Below are 21,554 nucleotides of genomic sequence, written 5' to 3'. Positions count from 1 at the left end.
GAATTATGAGGGAGAGACGACAACTTTTTCAATTGTAATAGGCAAAATTAATTGAAAATCACTAAAATTTTGTAATGATTCGATGAAACTTGCGTCAAAGAATATGAAACAAGGATTTATTTTCTTATATAGGGTGTCCCGGGAAGAATGCGACAAACGCATACCATGAATGAAGGTCATCATGGAGGACTCGTATCAAAAGGTTTCAACTTTCAATCACCTGACTGCCTTCGTTTGCGATATACAGGGTGATGTTCAGCGTATGAGTGAAATTTCACAGTTCAATAACTCTTCAACTAATCTATCGAATAATTTCAAATTTTGAAGGTTTGTCACCCATAACTATCGCCTTCATTCAGTATTTATGAAATCAGATCCGGACTAGGAAACTTTCAGATTTTTCCTATCTTCGTAAATATTGGATCACCTTGTACGTGAACATTATGTTTTTTTTCCGTTTTCGCATTCACAAAGAATAAATTCTTTATAAAAATTCTAAATCTCTACTTGGCACGGTCATACAGGGTGAACAATAAACATTCCCTCAAGAGTGAATTTTTTTTAGTTCAATAACTCTTCAACTAATCCACCGAACAACTTCAAATTTTGTCACCGTTTACTATTGCCTTCCTTCAAAATTTCTGAAATGGAATAAATCAGAGTCGGACTAGGAAAATTTCAGGCATTTTTAGTTTCATGAATATCGGATCATCCTGTACGTTGATATTATGATTTTTTTTCTTTTTCATAGCCACAAATAATTAATTCATAATAAAAATTTTGAATCTCTGCTTGGTACCGTCATACAGGGTGATCAATAAATATTTCCTTATGAAAGAAATTTCATAGTTCAAGATATTATCTTGAATCATTGTTTAAGGAGAAGATTAAACAATGCTTGAATTCATCGGTAGAATTATTTCGAGATTTGCAGTTTTACACCCTTTACGAATGCCTTCTCTGAATTTTTCTCAAATTATTCAAGAAAACTTTCAATCCTTAAACTGGATAAGGAATAGAACATAAACAGCTAATAAATTGAAAATAATGAATCAAAAACAAAATGAATAAAATATTATCAGTTCAGCAGGAATAATCCCTCCACTTCAATACATTTTTGAGCACGTTGATATAGTTGTTCCATAAAGTTCCACAGATTTCGCTATCGTATTCGGTTGAGATTCAATAATATCGGAAACATCAATAATTCTTTGTAGCAGTTGCTTACTACTGTAAGTCTGTACCGCATAATAAATAATCCAAGGGTGTCAGATAAATGAATCGAGGAGGCAAAGCCACATTTCCACTTTGCCAATCCATCTGTTTTCAAAAGTCGCAGTCAAATATTCACGCATTTTTTTTTTGTTAGTGCGCATTAGCTCCATCATGTTGCAACCACAATGTTTCCATTGGAATGTTTTCTAACAAACAAAATTATGTTTCTGAAAATTTTTATGAATTTCTCATATCTACCTAATTTAAAAAATATTAGGACAAATCAAATTGTTGTTGTAGATACCGCGCCATTTATCGAGAATCTAACTTGGGAATTTTTATGAACGATTTTGGATTATCTTAAGCCTATACATGAAAATTGTTGATTTCATTCCTAGTGAATGGGGAACTGCAAAATTACGCTCATAAGGGAATGTTAACTGATCATCCTGTATGACGGCGCCAAGCAGGTGATTTGGAATTATGAATTAATTATTTATGGTTACGAAAACGAAAAAAATCATGATATCAACCTAAAGTGTGATCTAATATTCACGAAAATAGAAAATGTCTAAAATTCTCCTAGTCTGGAACTGATTTATTCGATTTCAGAAATATTGAAGGTAGTATAGTAAAGGGCGATAAAACTTCAAAAAATTAAATTATTCGTTGAATTATTTGAAGAGTTGTCGAACTGAAAAAATTTCACTTATAAGGAAAATTTTATTGTCCACCCTGTATGACCGTGCCAAGCAGAGATTTAGAATTTTTAATATGAATTAATTCTTTGTGGTTAGGAAAACGGAAAAAAATCATAATGTTTACGTACAGGGCGATACAATATTCACGAGAATGGGAAAAGTCTGAAATTTTCCTAGTCCGGATCTGATTTATTCGATTTCAGAAATATTGAAGAAAGGCGATTGTAAAAGGTGACAAAACTTCAATAATTGAGATTATTCGTTGGATTAGTTGAAGAGTTATTGAACTAAAAAAATTTCACTCATAAGGGAATGTTCATTGTTCACCCTGTATGACCGTGCCAAGCAGAGATTTAGAATTTTTATCATGAATTCATTCTTTGTGGTTACGAAAACGGAAAAAAAATCATAATGTTCACGTACAGGGTGATCCAATATATAAATAGGAAAAGTCTGAAATTTTCCTAGTCCGGAAGTGATTTACTCGATTTCAGAAATATTGAAGGAAGGCGATAGTAAAGGGTGACAAACCTTCAAAATTTGAAATTATTCGGTCGATTAGTTGAAGAGTTATTGAACTGTGAAATTTTACTCATACGCTGAACATCACCCTGTATATCGCAAACGAAGGCAGTCAGGTGATTCAGTGGCGTACCCAAGGGAGGGGATAAAGGGGATATATCACCCCCCCCCCCCAGAAGGTATATCCATTATAAGTTGCAACCTTATACACTGTGTCCGTAAAGAATAGAACAAATTCATTTTCAGCTAAACAGACCATTATAAGAAATAATCCTGAAACACGTCGATTTTTGATTTCAATTTACCGTATTTTAAAATAATAATCTAATATACAGAGTGAATTACTTTCGAATAATGACGTCACCGTCATTTTTAAATGGAACCCATTTTGTCTCAATTTTCCGATTACTCTAGCTGAGCTGATTCCAAAAATGTATTACATGTTGATTCCAATTGGTACAGGCTGGACTTTTGTCCAGCCTGTACCAATTGGAATCACAAATGAGCACACACAAAGCTATTGTATTTTTATACAATAGCTTTGTGTGTGCTCATAAAGTAACGCGAAACATTCTTTATTAGTTAAATTAACAAAATAATCAAAAATACTTATTGTCTAGCGGCAATTGGTTTGAATGTAACACCTGTAGTTTGTTACATTTTTAGATTAATAAAAATGAGCTGTTTCCAAACATGTTTGGTACTTGTGGTCAGACAGAATATGAAAGAAATTATTTCTTATTTTTATACATTTTTATTAATCTAAAATGAAACAAACTACAGGGTGTTACATTCAAACCAATTGCCGCTAGACAATAAGTATTTTTGATAATATTGTTAATTTAACTAATAAGGAATGTTACGCGTTACTTTATGAGCACACACAAAACTATTGAATTTTTGTCCACCCTGTACCAATTGGAATCAACATTTGATACATTTTTGGAATCAACACAGCTAGAGTAATCGGAAAATTGAGACAAAATGGGGATGTTCCATTTGAAAAAAATGACGGTGACGTCATTACTTGAAAGCAATTCCCTCTGTATACAGGGTGTTTCAAGTTCGACGGCCTATTAGACGTTTCTGGAGAACGGGGCCGATTTGAAATCGGAAAATTCGGAATATGACATTGATCATGATCTATTCAGCTAAAATATTTTCGAAGCTCCGGCACTTCCGCTTATACAAAAATAAAAAAAAAAAATTTGTGAAAAAACTTTTTTTTCATTTTATGTCTCAGATATTATCAAGATTTCCATTCTCAATTAGTCTGTGCTGAAATTATTGCGTTAGTCCTCATAGTTTTCAAACTATTGAGAAAAAACCGTAAAAGAGAGAGAATTTCCTTAGTCACAATTTCGTGAATTATTTTTACTATGAAAATATCCTATGCGTATACTCAATTCACTTTCTCAAACTAGAATGATGTTGGAATATCGTGCATATCTTGAATTTGAAAAATATCATCACAGGGTGTTTCGAATATTGTGCCAAAAATTGTAAACAAAATTTGATCGTAACTTTCGATTTTCAAATTAGAACCCTATTTTTTTTGTGATGTCGTTGGATTCTACGGTGAATGTTTTAATTATTGCTTAGATTTAATTTATTATTTTTGTCCATCCTGTACCAATTGGAATCAACATGTGATACATTTTTGGAATACGTTCAGCTAGAGTAATCTTAAAATTGAGACAAAATGGGGGTGTTCCATTTAAAAAAAATGACGGTGACGTCATTACTCGAAAGTAATTCACCCTGTATATTAGGTTTTAAAATACGGTAAATTAAAAAAAAAAATCGACGTGTTTCAGGATTATTTCTTAAAATGGTCTGTTTAGCTAAAAATGAATTTGTTCCATACTTACGGACAGTTTATATACATATACATAAATAAACTAGTGGAAAAAAGCGGCTGTATTTCTGATGAAAATGGTCGCATCTCAATTTGAAAAAAAACTTTTTGAAGCTTGAAGTTTATAGTTTAGAGATCTTATGATGAAAAAATGTTTGAATGAATACGGTAAATAAAATTTCTGCGAAATTTTCTCAGTCTTATTTGGAAAATTTTTTCACAACTTAACCGCTCCTATCGAAATTTTGGAAGAAGGATTTTGGAGCAAAGTGAACAAATTTTCTCATCCATATAGTGGTTGAGTTGAAAGAAAAATTTGCAGTTCTGTTAACCAAAAATAAAAACTGAAAAAATTTTACAGAAATTTTTCTTACTGTATTCATTGGCATTGAGTGGTACACTTCGCTCAAAATTTTTTGTTGAGGAAATCTCTAAACTATAAACTTCAAACTTCAAAAAGTTTTTTTTCCTATTCGGATTGGACTATTATTATCGAAAATACAGCCATTTGAAAAACCGCTAAAAATTTCGAATTTTATTTATCCTTTAATTTATTCCCCTAGTGTACTTCCCATAGAACATTGACAATTTTTCTTACCTGTATCTATGGATACATTCTAATTATCTAGATGTCTAAAATGAAACTTCTCAGTCATATATTCAAATAAAACTTCAAATTGTGTCAGAGTGAGATAATTTTTTTGGTATCTTAGCTCAGTAATTTCATTTAAAATATAAAAATGAACAAGTTAAATATGCTTTCGGCTAGGAAGGTTAAACTTCATGGTATGACCTCAGCAAAATGGACCACTAAGGATAAAATAACACAGTATAAAGGACTCATTAATCTTTATTGTGAGTTACTTGAAATTTCCATTTTTGGGGTTTTCTTTTCCAAACGGATCGTTCTATAATTTCGTCACAATGTCTCAAACGATATGGTTTGATTCACTGATGAATCTATTATCATATTCTGTCCTGTTCTACTATCCAGCCGGCAGTCCGCAAACACGAAAACTCTTGAATGCTAATGATCTAGAAATTTGAATTTTTCATGAATGCTGCCTTAATGGGCAAAATCTGAATAGTCATTCCCTAAATATGAACATTGCAAGTTTTGTTTTTCTGTTAATTTGAAAATTGCAAATTCGATCGAAATGAAAATTTACATTTGTGTGTGTCTAGCAAAATTTCATGTTGATCGCGTATCCAGAACTATAAAAAATTCAACAAGAAGATCTAAAAAATTAACCCTACACAAAACCAACGGAATTGAGTTTTTGGATGTTGTTATGAAACAACTGTTTCAAGCTCCCTGTAATATTGAAAGCTGATTACCTACCATCATTATGGCCAGTTGCACCATTTGTCTAAACATTGATTATAATTTAAACATCGATTAATTCCTGATTTCTTTTAAGAAATCAGAGAGTAATCAATGTTTAAATTTTTAATCAATGTTTAGGCAAATGGTGCAACTGGCCCTTTGAACCATAAAAAATTCAAACGGCATATCAAAGGTCAGGAGCTTTAAAGCTCTCTTTCATTGACATAGTATTCGGACATGTATTCAGATATGTGGTGCCTAAGGGCAATATTTGGGCATTAATGATCAAGCGCCTAAAAGATCCTGACTCCACGTTAGTGCAGTTTTTATGGGTTTGATGACGTCATGTAAATAAACCGTAAACAAATCGGTTAATGGAATTAATCGGAAAAGCTGATTAAAATAACACGTCACTTTTTTTGCCTGTTATTTATCGACACCTTTTTCATTCCAATATTTCGTTTTGATTTAGGTACAATTTTCGATAACAAAACTTAGGAATTTTTCGAGAAGAATGCAATTTTAATTTTCTATGAAATTTTTACAGTTTATGTTTTCGGATGTGTAAATTCCAAAAACGGAATAGAAAATGAGGGAAGCACTAACGTGAATTAAGTAGCCTTTGATCTTATTCATTTTTAGACCATTGGAGACCCACCATAACTGTATATATGTGGTCTCCAAAGGTGTAATTGGTACATGAATGAGTGCTCAAAACTCCTGACTTTTCTTCAGTGCTTTCCTCATTTCTTATTATTATAATAATAAATAATAATAATAACATTTATTAAGCAAAATAGCTATTAAATCTGTAATCTCCACTGTGAATTCGATAACAGTCGAGAGCCAATGAGAAGAAACAATTTGAATTTTCCAATGAAACCTCCTGCGAACCACGATTGGTTCCCTAACCTAATTTCTCTGGATTTCTTTTTTTCATGAAATCGACTTTCTTTACTGATATACCTAATATTCTAATTTCAATTGCAGTAAGAGATAGTGCTATTTTGAAGACAGATACGAATGTAACGAAAAGGAGACAGACAAAAGAGTTGAAGCAACTCCAGAAACAAATAGAAACGAATAGAGGAGTATTAGATAATGCTATTAGAGGAGATAAACAGCAACTTCGAAATACTTTGTCTGAGCATAGAGAAATGCAGTTGGCATACCAAAACCACCAACCTAAGGTTTGTTCATAACTCATGTTCAGATAAAGCAGGTTATCAATATGATTAATTGCCATATTATCTTTGAATAAACTTAAATCTATAATTTTTATATGTTTTTTTCATTTTGCTAGAAGTGACGATGGGACACAGTATTAGCCTACAAAGAACACAACCGGCTCCTTAAACTCGTACAAGTCCAAAGCTTCTGAGAGGTTTCACAGAGAGAGTCGGAATTAAAATCATTAACATAATCATTACCATCGAATTTTTATTTGTAGTCGAAATTAAAAGAAAAAATAATAAATTTTTTCCCGTATTCAGGTACATTAATTTAAATCAGTACACAATATGAAAACAGAATAGAATAGATTTTTTTTTATTTACCGCCTAGAGTTTTTCTCGAAATGCATTACCTAATAGACCAAATTATGTAATTGAAACTCAGCAGATATGAATGAAATTACCTACTAACTTGAATTTCATTATACAAACACTCTTTCCTGATTTGAATTATTTCGAAAATAAGAAGAAAAGTAACCAAAATGTCTTGACTATTTCCAAAGCTAAAACCGTTTGGAATATCTAGTATCTGGAAGACAAAAATCCTGAGTAAACTTCAAATATTATTTCTCAACTCCTACACACCTCATCTATCTTCTCAACTGAGCGTTGTTGTACTAGTTACTAAGCACCATATATGATGAATATTTCAATTAATATGTTGTTCAGTGTGAACTAAAAATAATTTGATTGCAAACGATAATCAGAAACAATAAACATAATTTTTACTTACTACGCTTTGGTTTTGTGAAAGCTTTTGTATTTCAATAAGAACTGAAAGATAAATCATATTGAATTTTCAGAAAGTGATAGATGCAATTCATCAAATCAATTTCAATAAGAGAAAAGAACTGGATAAACTGGAGTTCCGAATGAAGCAAAAATCAGATAAACTCATAGATCTGAAGGTACAATATTAAAATTTTTAATAAAATTTTGAGGTGAAATAATTTGAAATTGGAACCTGTCAAATCATAAAATATTAGCCTTAAAAATAGTGACCACTTATATAATGTAATTTTACATTATTGTGTATTTTTTTGGAGGTTAATAGAATTTAACACAAAAATGACCCAAGTTTGAAAACTCTTCTGCATTTCAGTTGGAACTGGCAGTTCTGGAAGATCGTTTGAAGTATGCAAATCCTAATGAGTTTCCAGTAGAAAAACAATCTGCAATAGTAACTGGTAAAGTTCAAGATGCGATTTTGAAGAAAGAAGCTGCCTTGGCTATCAGGCAGACATTTATACAAATTATCGATATCATGAAAAAAGTAAGTAAAAGAAAAAAGCTTAGTTAAATGACATTTCCAATAAAGCATATCAATTTTTCACAATCAAAATTGAAACACTTTGTTTTTTTTAATTATTTCTTACATATTTTTTCTTGGATGTAAGAGATTAATTTTCATAGTAGGTAATTCGGTCCTATTTAGTTAGTTTTAGATTTCTATATTGATACCCGGCTCTCTAATCGAGTAATATTAAGAGGGAACACCACCACGTGGCTGCTCATCAGATCAAAACGAAATTAGAGATAGTTCTTCTTACAAATCACCGATTTATATGAGGTTTTCACATGAAATCCTAAAACAATAATCTACATTTTAGAAAGTAGTAGTTTTAAAAAGTTTAATTTCCAAAAGGAAATAAAAAAAAAATTTAGTGAATTTTCGTTTTCCGCAAAAGAATTGATGTACATATTGATGTATAAAGCAATGATTTATTTTCAAAATATTCGTGAAAAATCTCACTGAAAATCATTACAAAAGAGGTAAAACTATAATTTTGTGAAAAAAATAATCGACCGTCGTACAGTGCTACCCTCTACTCATTTGCTTCGAAAAGAGAAAGAAGATAAAGTAATGTACAACTTCGTACACTTTACAAAGTTTAGTCATCGCAGGAGCGCCAGAGGGGAAATGAATAAGTACCAAATTTCCAAAGTTTGACCGATTAGCTGAAATCCACGTGGTGGTAATCCCTCTTAAGTTGTAGTCTGTATTCACTCAGATATTGACGACTGGTATCGTAAAACACGTTCCATGGGAACGCCCTTTTGCCATGTACAGACGAATTCTAGAGTATTCTAGAACAGTTTGATTCAGTGTGTCACCAGTGTGTAGAGTTTAGGTCGAAAGATCATTGGTTCCACAATACAATAATATATACAACAATCCGTTGACTTGACCAAAATTTTAGCCGAGAATAACTATGATACAATCCAGAATCCAGATATCCAATCCAGAAGAAGAAGATGGAATTGGATATGGAAAGCAGTGAATACAGAGAACCTGCTTTATAAAAAGCAAAAAAAAACTACGAGATAACTTAAGATTACAACTACCTCAAATGAAACCGAAATGTGGAACAAGTTCGAATTATAATCTGATTCTGAAAATAAATGCAGAATATTGAAGTGACGGAAAATCGAGTAACAAGAATAAACAATGAAATAAAGAAAAAACCAATAAGAAAAATACCATCTAGAGAAGTGAACAAATAACGAAAAATGAAATAATCGGAAGAAATATCACATTTTGGGAAAAAAAATATTACTCGTACCAACAACAAGAAGTCCAAATTGAGTAAAACTCCGTAGACGAATGTAAAAAACTATACAAATACTTGAAGGAAAAAAGAGTAGAGTTTCATGCCTAAAACTCAAAAGTGAAAAGAAATTAAAGGTAGTACTCCGTTGACTATCGGGACAAATAAAAAATTAAGATTTTACAAAACATGAAGATGGAAGGAAGAAAGGTTCTCTAATGCCCTCATTATTAATTGCCATCGACATATTGAGGTATTTAGAATCAATCAATTCATATTTTCAATTGATTAATATTTTTCTTTGGGAGGCAAAAACCATATGACGTCTGTGACAAACAAGTCATGGCAGCAGCTGAAATCATTGAACCAAAAGGAGAAAAAAATAAAGGAATTACTAAAAAAGAGGAAGCTAAGAACGTGAAAAATTCCGAAAAAGGAAAATGAAAAGGTGAACCTAAACGTTCATTGAAGAGAAACGACAGAGGAACAGGAAAAGGAGGACCATCTAATATAGTGACCTGGAAGAAAAAGGAAATCTTTTTTCGCTGACAAGAGGGAAACAATCATAACATAACATAGTGAAGGTCACCACCTGAAGTATCAAGAAAATGAACATTAATGGGAAATACTATGAGAAATAAGGAAGACCATAACCTTGTCGTGATAGGGCCAGATTGAATTTCGTGTGCTGATAAAATATTGCTTTTCGAAGGAAAAAAATACAGTTGAAGCAGAATCTTGGCTTGATGAAGAGTTCCAGGGTCAGCATCAGGAAAATCAACCATGATTGATTGGTATGCTAAGTTTAAACGTGGTGAAATGAGCACCGAAGACGACAAACGCAGTGGACGCCCAAAAGAGGCTGTCACCGACGAAAAAATCAAAAAAGTTCACAAAATTATTTTGAATGACCGTAAGGAGAAGTTGATTGAAATAGCAGACATTGTGAAGATTTCATCTGAACGTGTACATCATATAGGTCACGAATATTGGTACATGAGAAAGCTGTGTGCAAAATGGGTGCCGCGCGAGCACACAATCGATCAAAAGCAACAACGTGTTAATCATTCTGAGCAGTGTTTGAAGCTGTTTAAGTGCAATAAACCTGAAATTTTGTGTTGATATGTGACAATGGATGAAACATGGCTCCATCATTCCACTCCAGAGTCCAATCGACAGTCAGCTGAGTGGACTGCACACTAAGAACCGAATCCAAAGCGAGGAAAAACACAACAGTCAGCTGGCAAGCTTATGGCATAAGTATTCTGGGATGCGCAAGGTATAATATTCATTTATTACTTCCAAAAGGGCAAGGCCATCAACAGCGATTGTTATATGACGTTATTGGATCGTTTAAAGGATTAAATCGTTAAAAAACGGCTCCATTTGAAGAAAAAAAGGTGCTGTTTCATCAAGACAATGCGCCGTATCACAAATCAATGAAAACAATGGCAGAATTGCATGAATTGGGCTTCGAATAATAATAATAATTATAAATTGCCTTTATTAAAGAAAAGAAAAAACATATCAAGAGGTGAAGTTTAGCATAGCTACTTTTACTCAACCTTTTTAAAAAAAAACAAAAATTTGTAATAACAAAAAAAGTACAATTCTTGAGAATAATTACTGAACTTAAAATTATATTCGGTTGAAAACATCAGGAAAATGAATTGCTTCTGCATCCACCGTATTCGCCAGATCTGCCCCAGCGACTTTTTCCAGTTCTCAGACCTTAAAAGAATGCTCACTGCAAAGAAATTCAGTGTCAATAAAGAAGTAACTGAGGCCTTTTTTGAAGCGAAAAACAAATCGTACTACAAAAATGGTAATGAAAAGTTTGAAGATCGCCCTCGAAGGCAACTATGTTGAATAATAAAATTGAATTTCGCCGAAAAAATGTGTTTTACTTTGGTAGACCGGGGACTTTTCAATTGTCCTGTTATATGTGTTTCATTGATCAATTTCCTTACTCTTACTACTCTTTGTAGTAGTAGTAGTATCTATTAATCTATTCCATAATTTAACCTCAGATACAAAATGCAAAAACTTTCTTCCAAGAATGCTATACTCATATATGTAAATAAATATTTCATTAATTCATTAATAATTTTTTTCCATAGGATGCTCTTTACTTTGATGCAATTTTGGCCACAATGAAAGGTGACGCAGAAGCACAAGGAGCGTGCATGATAAATGCTACAAAACTAGGCCAATTAGCTACTGAATATTTGGACGACAGAAGAAATGAATACAAAACACTAGAAAAGGCTGTGAAAAAAGATATGATGGCCCGAAAACAAGACTTGATGATGATGCAGGAAAAGATATCAAACTTCGCAATCAATATAAAGCAACTGTTACGTAGAGATGCAAGTTATGTTCACATTTTTTTAGGACCATAATTTGATGAAAAAAATATTATTTTTCCAGAGTGATTTGAACTTGGGCATTATAACGATTGAGAAAACGGAAAGCGAAATAGAACTGCGAGAAAATTTTGCCAGAATTGTGGAAACATTGAACGCCTTGAAGAGCAGTACTTTGGTGTCCACTTTTGAAATGATTTATCCTTGGTAAAGTATAAACAAAAATATATATTTTTTTATTCATCATTGCGGAATTTTGATTATCCATTAGGTGAAATACCGCTTTGTATATTACTAGTTGTGCAACACCCTATTCTTATATGAAGGAATTTTTCAATATCAACAATTTTTTGTGGGTTTTTTCATCAATGACTTTTTTTCTTTATCGTTACCTACATATTTCTTGCAAGAAACAGAAGTTCACATTTTTTTTAGCGCAAAATATTGCGTTAGTAAAAGCAGTTGAATTTTACGATTGTGACTGCCGAAATGAATCATAGAGTGATAAGTGAGATTGACTATGAATGAATTGCGATAGGTTTGAGGCATCGACGATTGACCTCAACACAGAGCTACTTTGGGTCCAAGAATACGTGAACTTACCCGAAGAATTTTAGTATTCGGTGTTTTTTCCGTTGATACAGGATAATCATCGAATTCGTGAGTGGGGTGAGTTGAAGAGATCAGCTCAGCCTCCCCATGCTCGCTCCATGCCTCTCTTCACGCCTCTCTTCACCGGAAGAAAATGCTTTATGTTGAGTTGGTATTATGTCCAATGCCCAGGGAACCATGACTCATGGATAGATACCTCAGGGACATTCAGAGTTATGAATAAGTATCTTGGAACTGAAGGCAAATGGACTGGTCCTCTCTATCTCCAGAATCCCATAGAACATGCATAGCAGTACGCAGCATCCTCTCAGAAGTTTAAAGAACCTTGTTCGAGCTACTCAGGTGGAATGACTTTATTATTCCATATATGCTGCTGAGGATTATGTTCCTCACCAGCATATAGCTGATCTGGTAATCGGTATGTGTAGGCGTATACGAGCCTGTATAGATATTAGGAGGGGAAATCTTCGTTATTAGACAGATTTTAGATTATCATGTTCCAAAAAAAAAACAAATATTTGTCACTAATACTGATGGCAACTATTCTATGTGGTAAAATTTGGACATCGATATATTAAACTGTTTACTATCAATGATGAGCAAATTAAAAAAAATCAAAGGCCGCTACTATGTTTCAATAATTTATAGAGAACTTGTATTTTTGAAATTTTTGTCAATGAGAGTAATATTCCATATTCTCGCAACGTGAGTAATCTTGGTATAACGATTGATGAAACTTTTTCATGGGATGCTCAGGTTGCTTCTGTCCACGGAAGGTTTTATCGCACTATGCACCAGCTACGCCTCCTAAAGAACTTTCTTCCTCTTGTAGTAAGAAAGTACCTATTTTATTCTTTGTTACTGCCCATAATTGATTATGCGGATGTGGCCTATATGGGACTGACGTCGCAGCAGCTCAGCAAATTCGACCGATTGCAGAACGCCGGCATAAGATTCGTGTATGGTTAGTAGTTTTCGTCGGGAACTCAAATTGCTAACAATAAAGCAACGCCGTTATTGGCGACTGTTGTTGTTGGGCTTCAAAGTTATGAGAGCTCGTGAGCCTAGATATCTCTGCCAGGGGCTTCGTGGTCTGGGTGGTGAGTTCTATAATACTAGAGCCCATTCCAATACTACTCTCAGGATACCAACACATGGGACTAGTATTATGTCCAACAATTTCTCGTTGAGGTTCTCCCAGCTCTGGAATCGTGTTCCTCATTCTATCACTCGAAGTGTTACTTTTTCATCATTTAGGATTGCTCTTGAGAAGTACTTACTTACTAACGAACTTTGATATAAAGATAAAGGTAGGTTCATCGCGCTGTGCAATTTCGCTTTTCCCTTCTCCTTTCTTTCCAATCCTGTATCCTCAGTCGTGTGTAGTCGAATTTTAGTTCTGTATTAGATTAGTGGCCATAAGCAATGAGTCTCGTCATATCTTGTTTTAACAGATTTTTTAGGTAGGCAGGAAGATATCGCTTTAGTGATATGCTCACCTATTGCACAATGTAATAAATGATGTAACACTTTGTTATGGCAATAAAGAATTATTATTATTTTTGAATTCTGATGTATTTTTGGATTAAGTTTTAAAAGGAAGTCCTTTGACAATGTTAGATTTTTTACATATTTATTTTATTCCCTCAATCTATGGATATGTAATGTAAAAAAGAAATATAAAGTACTCGTGGAGCTGGAGAATGTTAAGTCAATAAAATTTTTTTCATACATATTTCTACCCCGTATAGGTTTCGAAACCAGTATATTATGTATTATTGTTCAGTATAAGGTTACCTGCTGGGACCAAATATGTGGACTTGGTCTAACGTAAACTATCTTCTATCGTTGTTGACCACGAAGTAGAGTGTCAACGGTTAAATGTCTGATTAAGTATTAGTTAATACCTAAGGCTCGTAACTCTAGATCGATTTGAAGATGTAAATAGTTGTTTGTTGAAATATCCAAATGTTAACAGGTTGAATTAAATAACTCATTATTTCAAGTAGAAACACATAACTAACATTATGCTAAACTTTACAGTTTTCAGACGCAACTGGAACATTTCAATAGACTAACAGAATTGGCGCAAAAATGCGAAGAAAACAGAGATATATTATTGAAGAAGTCTAATCATGCAGAAGTCATGAGAGATGTAATGCATAATAGTATGGTAGATACAACTTATCAGTAAGTATCGTAGATGTAAGTAGGATAAACTCCAACTAAACGACTGTCGCTGTTCAGTCATCTTCTTTGTGATAATCCTCCGCATTTGCAGAGGATTACGGTGCTACAACCTACTTCTTGTTTTCCCTGGGGACGGTGTTCTCTGCTAACTTACACCAACTAATTGAACCAACTAGATATCGAAATGAGTCAAAATCATCTCTCCTCGACTCGATTATTATCAATATAGTATCCTAGTATCGCAACTTGAGTATTTACCTCCATTCAGAAAAAAAGGCCATATTACTCATCTAAAATTCATCTTTTTCTGACTCCATCCAGTGATAAACTCACCCAAAGGATCAAGTTTATCTACATTGATCTCATTGTGAGAGCTATTGATGTCGATTGGCATTTTTATAACACCCACTAATCAAGACGGTTTCTTATCTGGATGTTCTCTTGTAACTACTCATCTTACTTGTGTTGATGCGTAGACGAAAATGTTCGGGCTCATCTGTTGGTACAGTTTACCTTGATTTTTCTGTGTAACTATCTGCTCCTCAAGCTGGAAAGTTTGGGAATCTCAGGTGATCCCTTCGGATTGAGTCTTAAGTCGTTTCACTCTGATAGCAGCTTGATCCACTTTTCACACTCGATTCTGCTACTCGTCTTCACATCAATAGATACAAGCTGCTTATTGTATTCAAGAACTGGTACGAGGATAGAAGAATATTATGATCCGGTGGCTTTTTCTCATTTATAATTGTTTTTCTTTTGTTTCTTTCCTCTACTCATAGAATGTAACTCTAACCAACTTATTTTATAATAATAATAATATTTACAAGTAATAAGCTCTATTTAAATATTTTTGTCATATGGGTAAGATGAGACTAGTATAGTTATTTATAATACAAGTGCAGAAGGCATTGATATTCTTCCACGAGTTCAAAATTCAAAAACGAGCCACGAAGTGGCGAGTTTTGGAATGAACGAGTGGTAGAATGAGCCTTCTGTACGAGTATTATACATTATTTTCTCTAATTCATTGCATTTTTAATGAAATTAATGAAATATTTCCATAAATATCATTTAGTAATTTTTGCATTGAAAAATGTTGGTTGGCAGAACTGATTTCTTCAAGGCAAATTGATGAATTGACAGATAAAGCCGTGGCGGAAAGTTCGGAGTACCAACATATAATAATAAAATATAACCATGAAAACAGTGCGTTTCTGATATATTCTCGCACGATTTTGTTCTAGAAGATGTGGAAGAATGAACGGAATAACCACAGAATTAGAGAAAATTACTTTTTGCTTGAAAAAATGGTTTCAAACTAACTTCCATTCTTTCTGTTCCAAAACTATCATTCATCTGTGAAGATTTCTTTCAGAAGAAAATTTAAGTCGCTATTGTCTTTTATAGATTGGTCTTCCGGTGTTCTCTTTTTAATTTCACTTTGGTATTTTCAAATTGTTTGTCTTTTTCTTCGATGATAACTTCATGGAGGTTTCAAATTATGCGAAGAAATATTCGAAATATGTGAAAACCTAGAAATTTCGAAAAACAAGCATTCTTGAATTAAATTAATTTTCATTTTCCATGTACATCGGTTTCATGAAGAATGATTTTTCAGATACACAAGCGAAAAAAAAGAGTTACTCGCTCAAATGGAAGCTATGAAGGAAAAAAGAAGACATCATCTAGAAGTGTTGAAAAACAAGAGTGATCTATTGGCAAAAGTGAGAATATCTTTGCGACAACTTCAGCAAATGGTGAAAATTTTGAAAATAGATGGGATACCACCTGAACGCACTCCACTTCCAGGAGATGAAGAAACAATTATAAAGCCTGAAGAGGATGAAATCGAAGGTATGGCTTCAACTAATTATTGTTTTCGTATGCCAAGTTTTACATAGTTTCTATTCAAGCTGTCGTGAGTCTACCTATTCGTTTCCATTTACCAATTTCATTCGAGGAGATTTTTTTCTAGTGACAATTCATATAACATATCCGTCATTATGTCTTCATACGGAACTGTAGATGATATTCTGACCACAAGCTGATTTGGAAGCTTATCCAATTATTGAAGATTAGTTGGTTAAATGTGATAATTTATTTGGCAATTTTTTGGATGAGGTACTTCAAAAGTTCTAAAGACCACGGAACTTTTTACATTTTAAGGGTGTACATTACTTTTCTCACTATAGGTTCTTAAGTGAAGATTCATTTTGATTATGTGCGGAAATGGCTAGATACAGATAGAAGTAGCGGAAAGTAAACATTTGTGCTCGAATGTGAGCCGAATGTGTGTGCGAGCCATAGGCGTTGAGAATCCTGATTTGATTATTGAATGCTTTATCAGAAATCCGTTTTTCATAACTTCACAGTAGCTTAATCATTAAATTGAGAAAAACATTGACCCTTTCGAAGCACAAAAAAATTTTTATGAATAAATCACAATGTAAACTATTTTTGAGCATCAATTGATAATTTCGAAATTATTCAAATTATGTTACGCTACTGCTATAGTGTCCTGTCAGACAAGAAGTGACGAATGTTGGAATCGAAACAAATGCGTTAGTTATGAGGCGAATTCCGAATCTCCTATTAATGTTCTAAGGGCTAGATCGATTATCCCAATCTTCGGAAGAAACCTTCGTCTGACAGTTTAGAATAAACTCAACGATTTTTTCACAAGAAGAAATTTATAGTTTTTGTTTTATCAACTTTGAAAATTGAATAGCCTTTGAATCGTATCTCAATCCTTTCAATGATGAATTTCAAAAATCTCTGATCATTATGGAACTACCAACACTACCATGATCCAATTGTTGCTTTTTATTTGATAATACTTTATTTATTTATTGATATTCTGAATTTCAAATTGAAATACACAAAACGTGTAATTTTTTTCAAAAAACTCTAAATGGCTTGTTTTTTATCTCTCCATCAAAAAGTAAAATATCAAAAATATTGAAATTCGTCATTGAAATATTTAAGATACGATTGATGAACCTTTAAAATTACAAGTGATATAAAATAAAAACTATAGATTTTTTTGTAAAAAAATCAATTGATTTATTCTAAACTGCAATACAAAGGTTTCTTCCAGCCATTTCAGCACATAATCGAAATGAATCTACACTGAAGAACCTAGTATGAAAGGTAGTGTACACCCTTAAAAACTACATAAAATTAAAAAAAATGTCATCGAAACAAAAGCTCTATGTAAAGGTAGTTTGGTTTGAAATACTCTTAAGTTTAAGTTATGATTAGCCTCGTGATTAGCTAAGTAAGCAATCCGTAATTCTGAAAAGAAATTTGCAAATGAGTTCACGTTGTTGGATAAGCAGGGAAAATCGTATAAAAATATGACAGATGCAGACAATAACCAAGCTGTTCGACAAAGTGTAATGTACAAGTAAACCGAAATTTGTCTATTGGACGTGGTTCTCAGCAAATTGATTCTGACATATCACATAAAAACTATGTTTGTTTTGTATCCAAGGAATTCAACTGGTTCAAAAATTGGAAGCTAAAGCTTATCGCTATCATCATAATTTTGCTATTAGTATCCAAGAATCAACTGAAGATTTGTCTCTTCATCTCAGTGTCTGGTATGAAAGAGTTGAAAGATTTGGTGTAAAGAAAATCATCATTTATTCGAAAAAACACAATTTCACTGTGTAACTAACACTCGTGTAGAAGTAGAATGACCAAGCACAGCGGAGTACGAAATGGTGCAAAACTGAACTATTATTTCTTTCTAATTGTCTTTCGAAACTAACTGGAGAATTTTAGTTGCATCGTCCTACGTTCTACTTCAACAAAGCAATGCCATTATTGTGAGAACAATTTGAAGAGAACTTTTTTCATAGAAATGCGTGAAATTTTATGACAAGTTTAACTGATCGGATTCGCTATTATGAACAAAATCGTGAAGGATATTTGAACGATACTTTTTTCAAATTTTAGGTATAATACTATTAATATTAATTCTAATAAATTGGAAATATTTTGGCTGCGTAGCAATGTTTGCGTTTAATTCCAATTTGAAATTCTTAAACACTTCCCTCTTCCTCTCTATCCTAGAGCGTTTTTTGCCTATAAACTATTGATGGGCATCCTCGGATAGAAATGCTCGGTTAACCGATTTTTAAAATGCTCGGTAACATCCGAGCATCGAAATGTTCGCATCGCTAAATACTCGGCCCTCAATCTTTGGTGCGGAGGCTCGCATCTTGAAAGTCTTCGTTCGAATTCGTTATTCCTATGCGGTACGTACTCGTACTCTTGAAGTAACAATGAAAAAACGAGGTGATGTCATCCTCAAGCTCAGTAACCCTCGAATTCTGACAATTTTTCAGTGTTCGTTCTCTATCATTCCATTCCATTCCATTCCATTCGCTCTATCATTCCATAACAATGTATGTATTCTTCAAATATTGAGCCAGGAATGGTCCCAAACGATAAGGTTCGACTTACTCATGACAAATCCGTACTCTAATTGTATTCTGTCCGTCCTAACTACCGATAACTAACGAACTGAAGAACCTAAATACTTGACATTTTCAGGAAAGTCGAGGTTCGTAAATATCACCAATCGAAATTTTGTGTTTCTATTAATATCGAAAGTGCAGGTTCGATTGAGATGATAATTTACATTTGGATATATAATGCTGGTGTGGAATTTCATGTTCATCGCGTAATCAGATGAAAATATAGAAAAAATTACCTAAGATTTGAGTTGACGTAAAACCTAGGATGTTGTTCAGAAATACCAATTTCAAGCTGATCACATCATCAGAACCATAGCAAATTGAAGAAAGATAGTAAAAAAAAAAACTGAATGCTGGTTATTTCCATCACTATATATCACATATTTTTATTACAGGAATCAAAATCATTCAATATCTCAAGAAGTGCTTAACAAGGCTTATGACTCAGGTAGCTTTGAGACAGCCAATCAGTCATGAAGAAGCGCTGAAGAACTATGAAGCAATGATCATTGAAAGGAGTAGAATTATTCCATTGGAAGTGAAAGTGAGCGATGAATGTGAGTATATATTTTTAAATCCTAGTCATCACATCAAATTGATAAAATGAGAGGGCAAATTTGGTATCACCATCCCTAATATTGATATATTAATTAGGTATTCGTCCAATTTTCCGCAAATCTAGCTCACCAAAGCATGGTTGTGATAATCAATATTAGAAAGTTTTTGTTTCTTAATTTACGAAAAAATTTTAGGTGCGTCGAAAATTAGTCAATGAATTATTGATCTACTACATTGATGCGGATCAGTGTAGGGGAACACGATACTGTTATATTGTATACGCCAAAATCTCGATCGTTTATTTATTTTGGGTTATTGTAGTTGATGAAAATTAAATTATCTGGAAACGTCGTATACGACTTTTTTGACGATACCTTACATCCTCAATATTGAATGATGAATGAAATATGTAATTTATGCTGAATGAATTTGAAATATGAAAGTCTGACATTTTGTAGGCCTAAGTTGTTTTGAAAACAAACCTAACACTCATCCGTAGCAAGAGCCACTTCTGCCACGCCCTAGATACGTCTCTGCCTGCAAAATATGAATGAGATGCTGAATGAAATATGTGATTTATGCTGAATGAATTTGAAATATGAAAGTCTGACATTTCGTAGGCCTAAGTTGTTTTGAAAACAAACCTAACACTAATCCGTAGCAAGAGCCACTTCTGCCACGCCCTAGATACGTCTCTGCCTGCAAAATATGAATGAGATGCTACTACAGTGGAAAGCGAGAAATGACAAAATTTGAAATCTCGTTACAGAAAAAATAATTCATAATAATAATAAAATTTATTTAGCAAATAAAAAGAAAATAAAAAATTTTGTAGAACAAGTTTATGACAAGCATAGAAATGAGTTTCTGAATTGAAGAGAAACAAATCATTATTATATTAATTCCTCCATTTCTCTATTGGATACTCACATAATTGCATATCATTGATTTGTTCTGAATAACTCGATATTGACATAATTGTTCCTACTCACTATAGAACTTAAAACTTCATTACTTGTGGTATTTAAATAAATTAAGCTTTAAATATTTTCCACAGCTCTTCTGGAAGGGATGGCTTTGGAAATAACGAATGTTCCAACTAGAGATGATATAAAGCGAATAAGCGATGAAATTGTTGAAATAAATACAAAGAGCGAGGAATATATGGCTAGCCATGGAAAACTTTGATACCTAATGTACTGATTAACAATAATAAATTCTACCATATTTTATTTTAATTAATGAATTTTGTTTTGAAATCGATTTTTGTTCTAATCGAATATTGTAAAGAAGTCAAATGCTATTGAAAATAACAATACAAATATATTTTTTATAATTTCTTATCTTAACTTATCTTAATTTTGAAATGAATATTTGTTTGAAAAATAGAAAAATTTGGACTCACCACTCTGGAGTGACAGTTACACTGATTATATTGGAATGAAAATAGTCCAGTCTTTACCTAAAGGTACCTCGAAACAAAATTTTAGTAGGGTCAAACATTAAAAATATTGTGTTATGAGTTTTTGAATATTTGGAAATTTATTTTCTATGAAACATCGTAAAATATGATTGACGGACCTACATGACTATTTTGTGTAACTATATTCATTTTGTATATAATTATTTTGTTCCTCTTTGAATTCACTTTTTTAAAAAAACTCAAGAATCTTCTGAAGCAAGTTTATTGTTCGAAAGTCTAGTTTACAATGAATCTAACATTCCTATTTCTAAACGAACTTTCCTAGGAGCATAAATGCTGACGTTGAGAATCTAACATTCCTATTTCTAAGCGTACTTTCCTAGGAGCATAAATGCTGACGTTGAGCTATATCATATTACTTCTTAAGGAAGTCTAGCGTTACTATTGCGTAATAATATTTATCGTCACTTTCACTATCTTCCTTTCTTAATAACAAAATCTGTTATTATTATTATTA

General features: G+C 32.8%; 1 protein-coding gene across 1 annotated transcript; it reads left to right on the top strand.

Moving 5' to 3' along the window:
- The first annotated feature begins 4,928 nt into the window (after nt 1-4,928).
- On the top strand, nt 4,929-20,852 carry LOC123673587. The gene is made up of 10 exons (XM_045608168.1): nt 4,929-5,151; nt 6,614-6,813; nt 7,659-7,763; nt 7,958-8,128; nt 11,525-11,773; nt 11,835-11,977; nt 14,426-14,572; nt 16,191-16,426; nt 19,452-19,613; nt 20,672-20,852. Exons 1-10 carry the CDS (start codon nt 5,037-5,039, stop codon nt 20,800-20,802), a joined length of 1,659 nt encoding a protein of 552 aa, XP_045464124.1. The 5' UTR covers nt 4,929-5,036; the 3' UTR covers nt 20,803-20,852.
- Nucleotides 20,853-21,554: the final 702 nt, after the last annotated feature.

Source organism: Harmonia axyridis, chromosome 2 (assembly GCF_914767665.1).
Source record: "Harmonia axyridis chromosome 2, icHarAxyr1.1, whole genome shotgun sequence".
NCBI classification, from domain to species: domain Eukaryota; kingdom Metazoa; phylum Arthropoda; class Insecta; order Coleoptera; family Coccinellidae; genus Harmonia; species Harmonia axyridis.
The sequence above is the reverse complement of the archived record's forward strand: the minus strand, read 5'-3'. Positions and strand labels throughout refer to the sequence as shown.

Excerpts from the sequence above, each read along its gene's own strand:
- LOC123673587 (XM_045608168.1), top strand. The coding sequence starts at position 5,037 with ATGAACAAGTTAAATATGCTTTCGGCTAGGAAGGTTAAACTTCATGGT. Across the intron at positions 11,978-14,425 it reads TTTGAAATGATTTATCCTTG|TTTTCAGACGCAACTGGAAC; the intron begins GTAAAGTATAAA and ends TAAACTTTACAG. Across the intron at positions 14,573-16,190 it reads ATGGTAGATACAACTTATCA|ATACACAAGCGAAAAAAAAG; the intron begins GTAAGTATCGTA and ends ATGATTTTTCAG.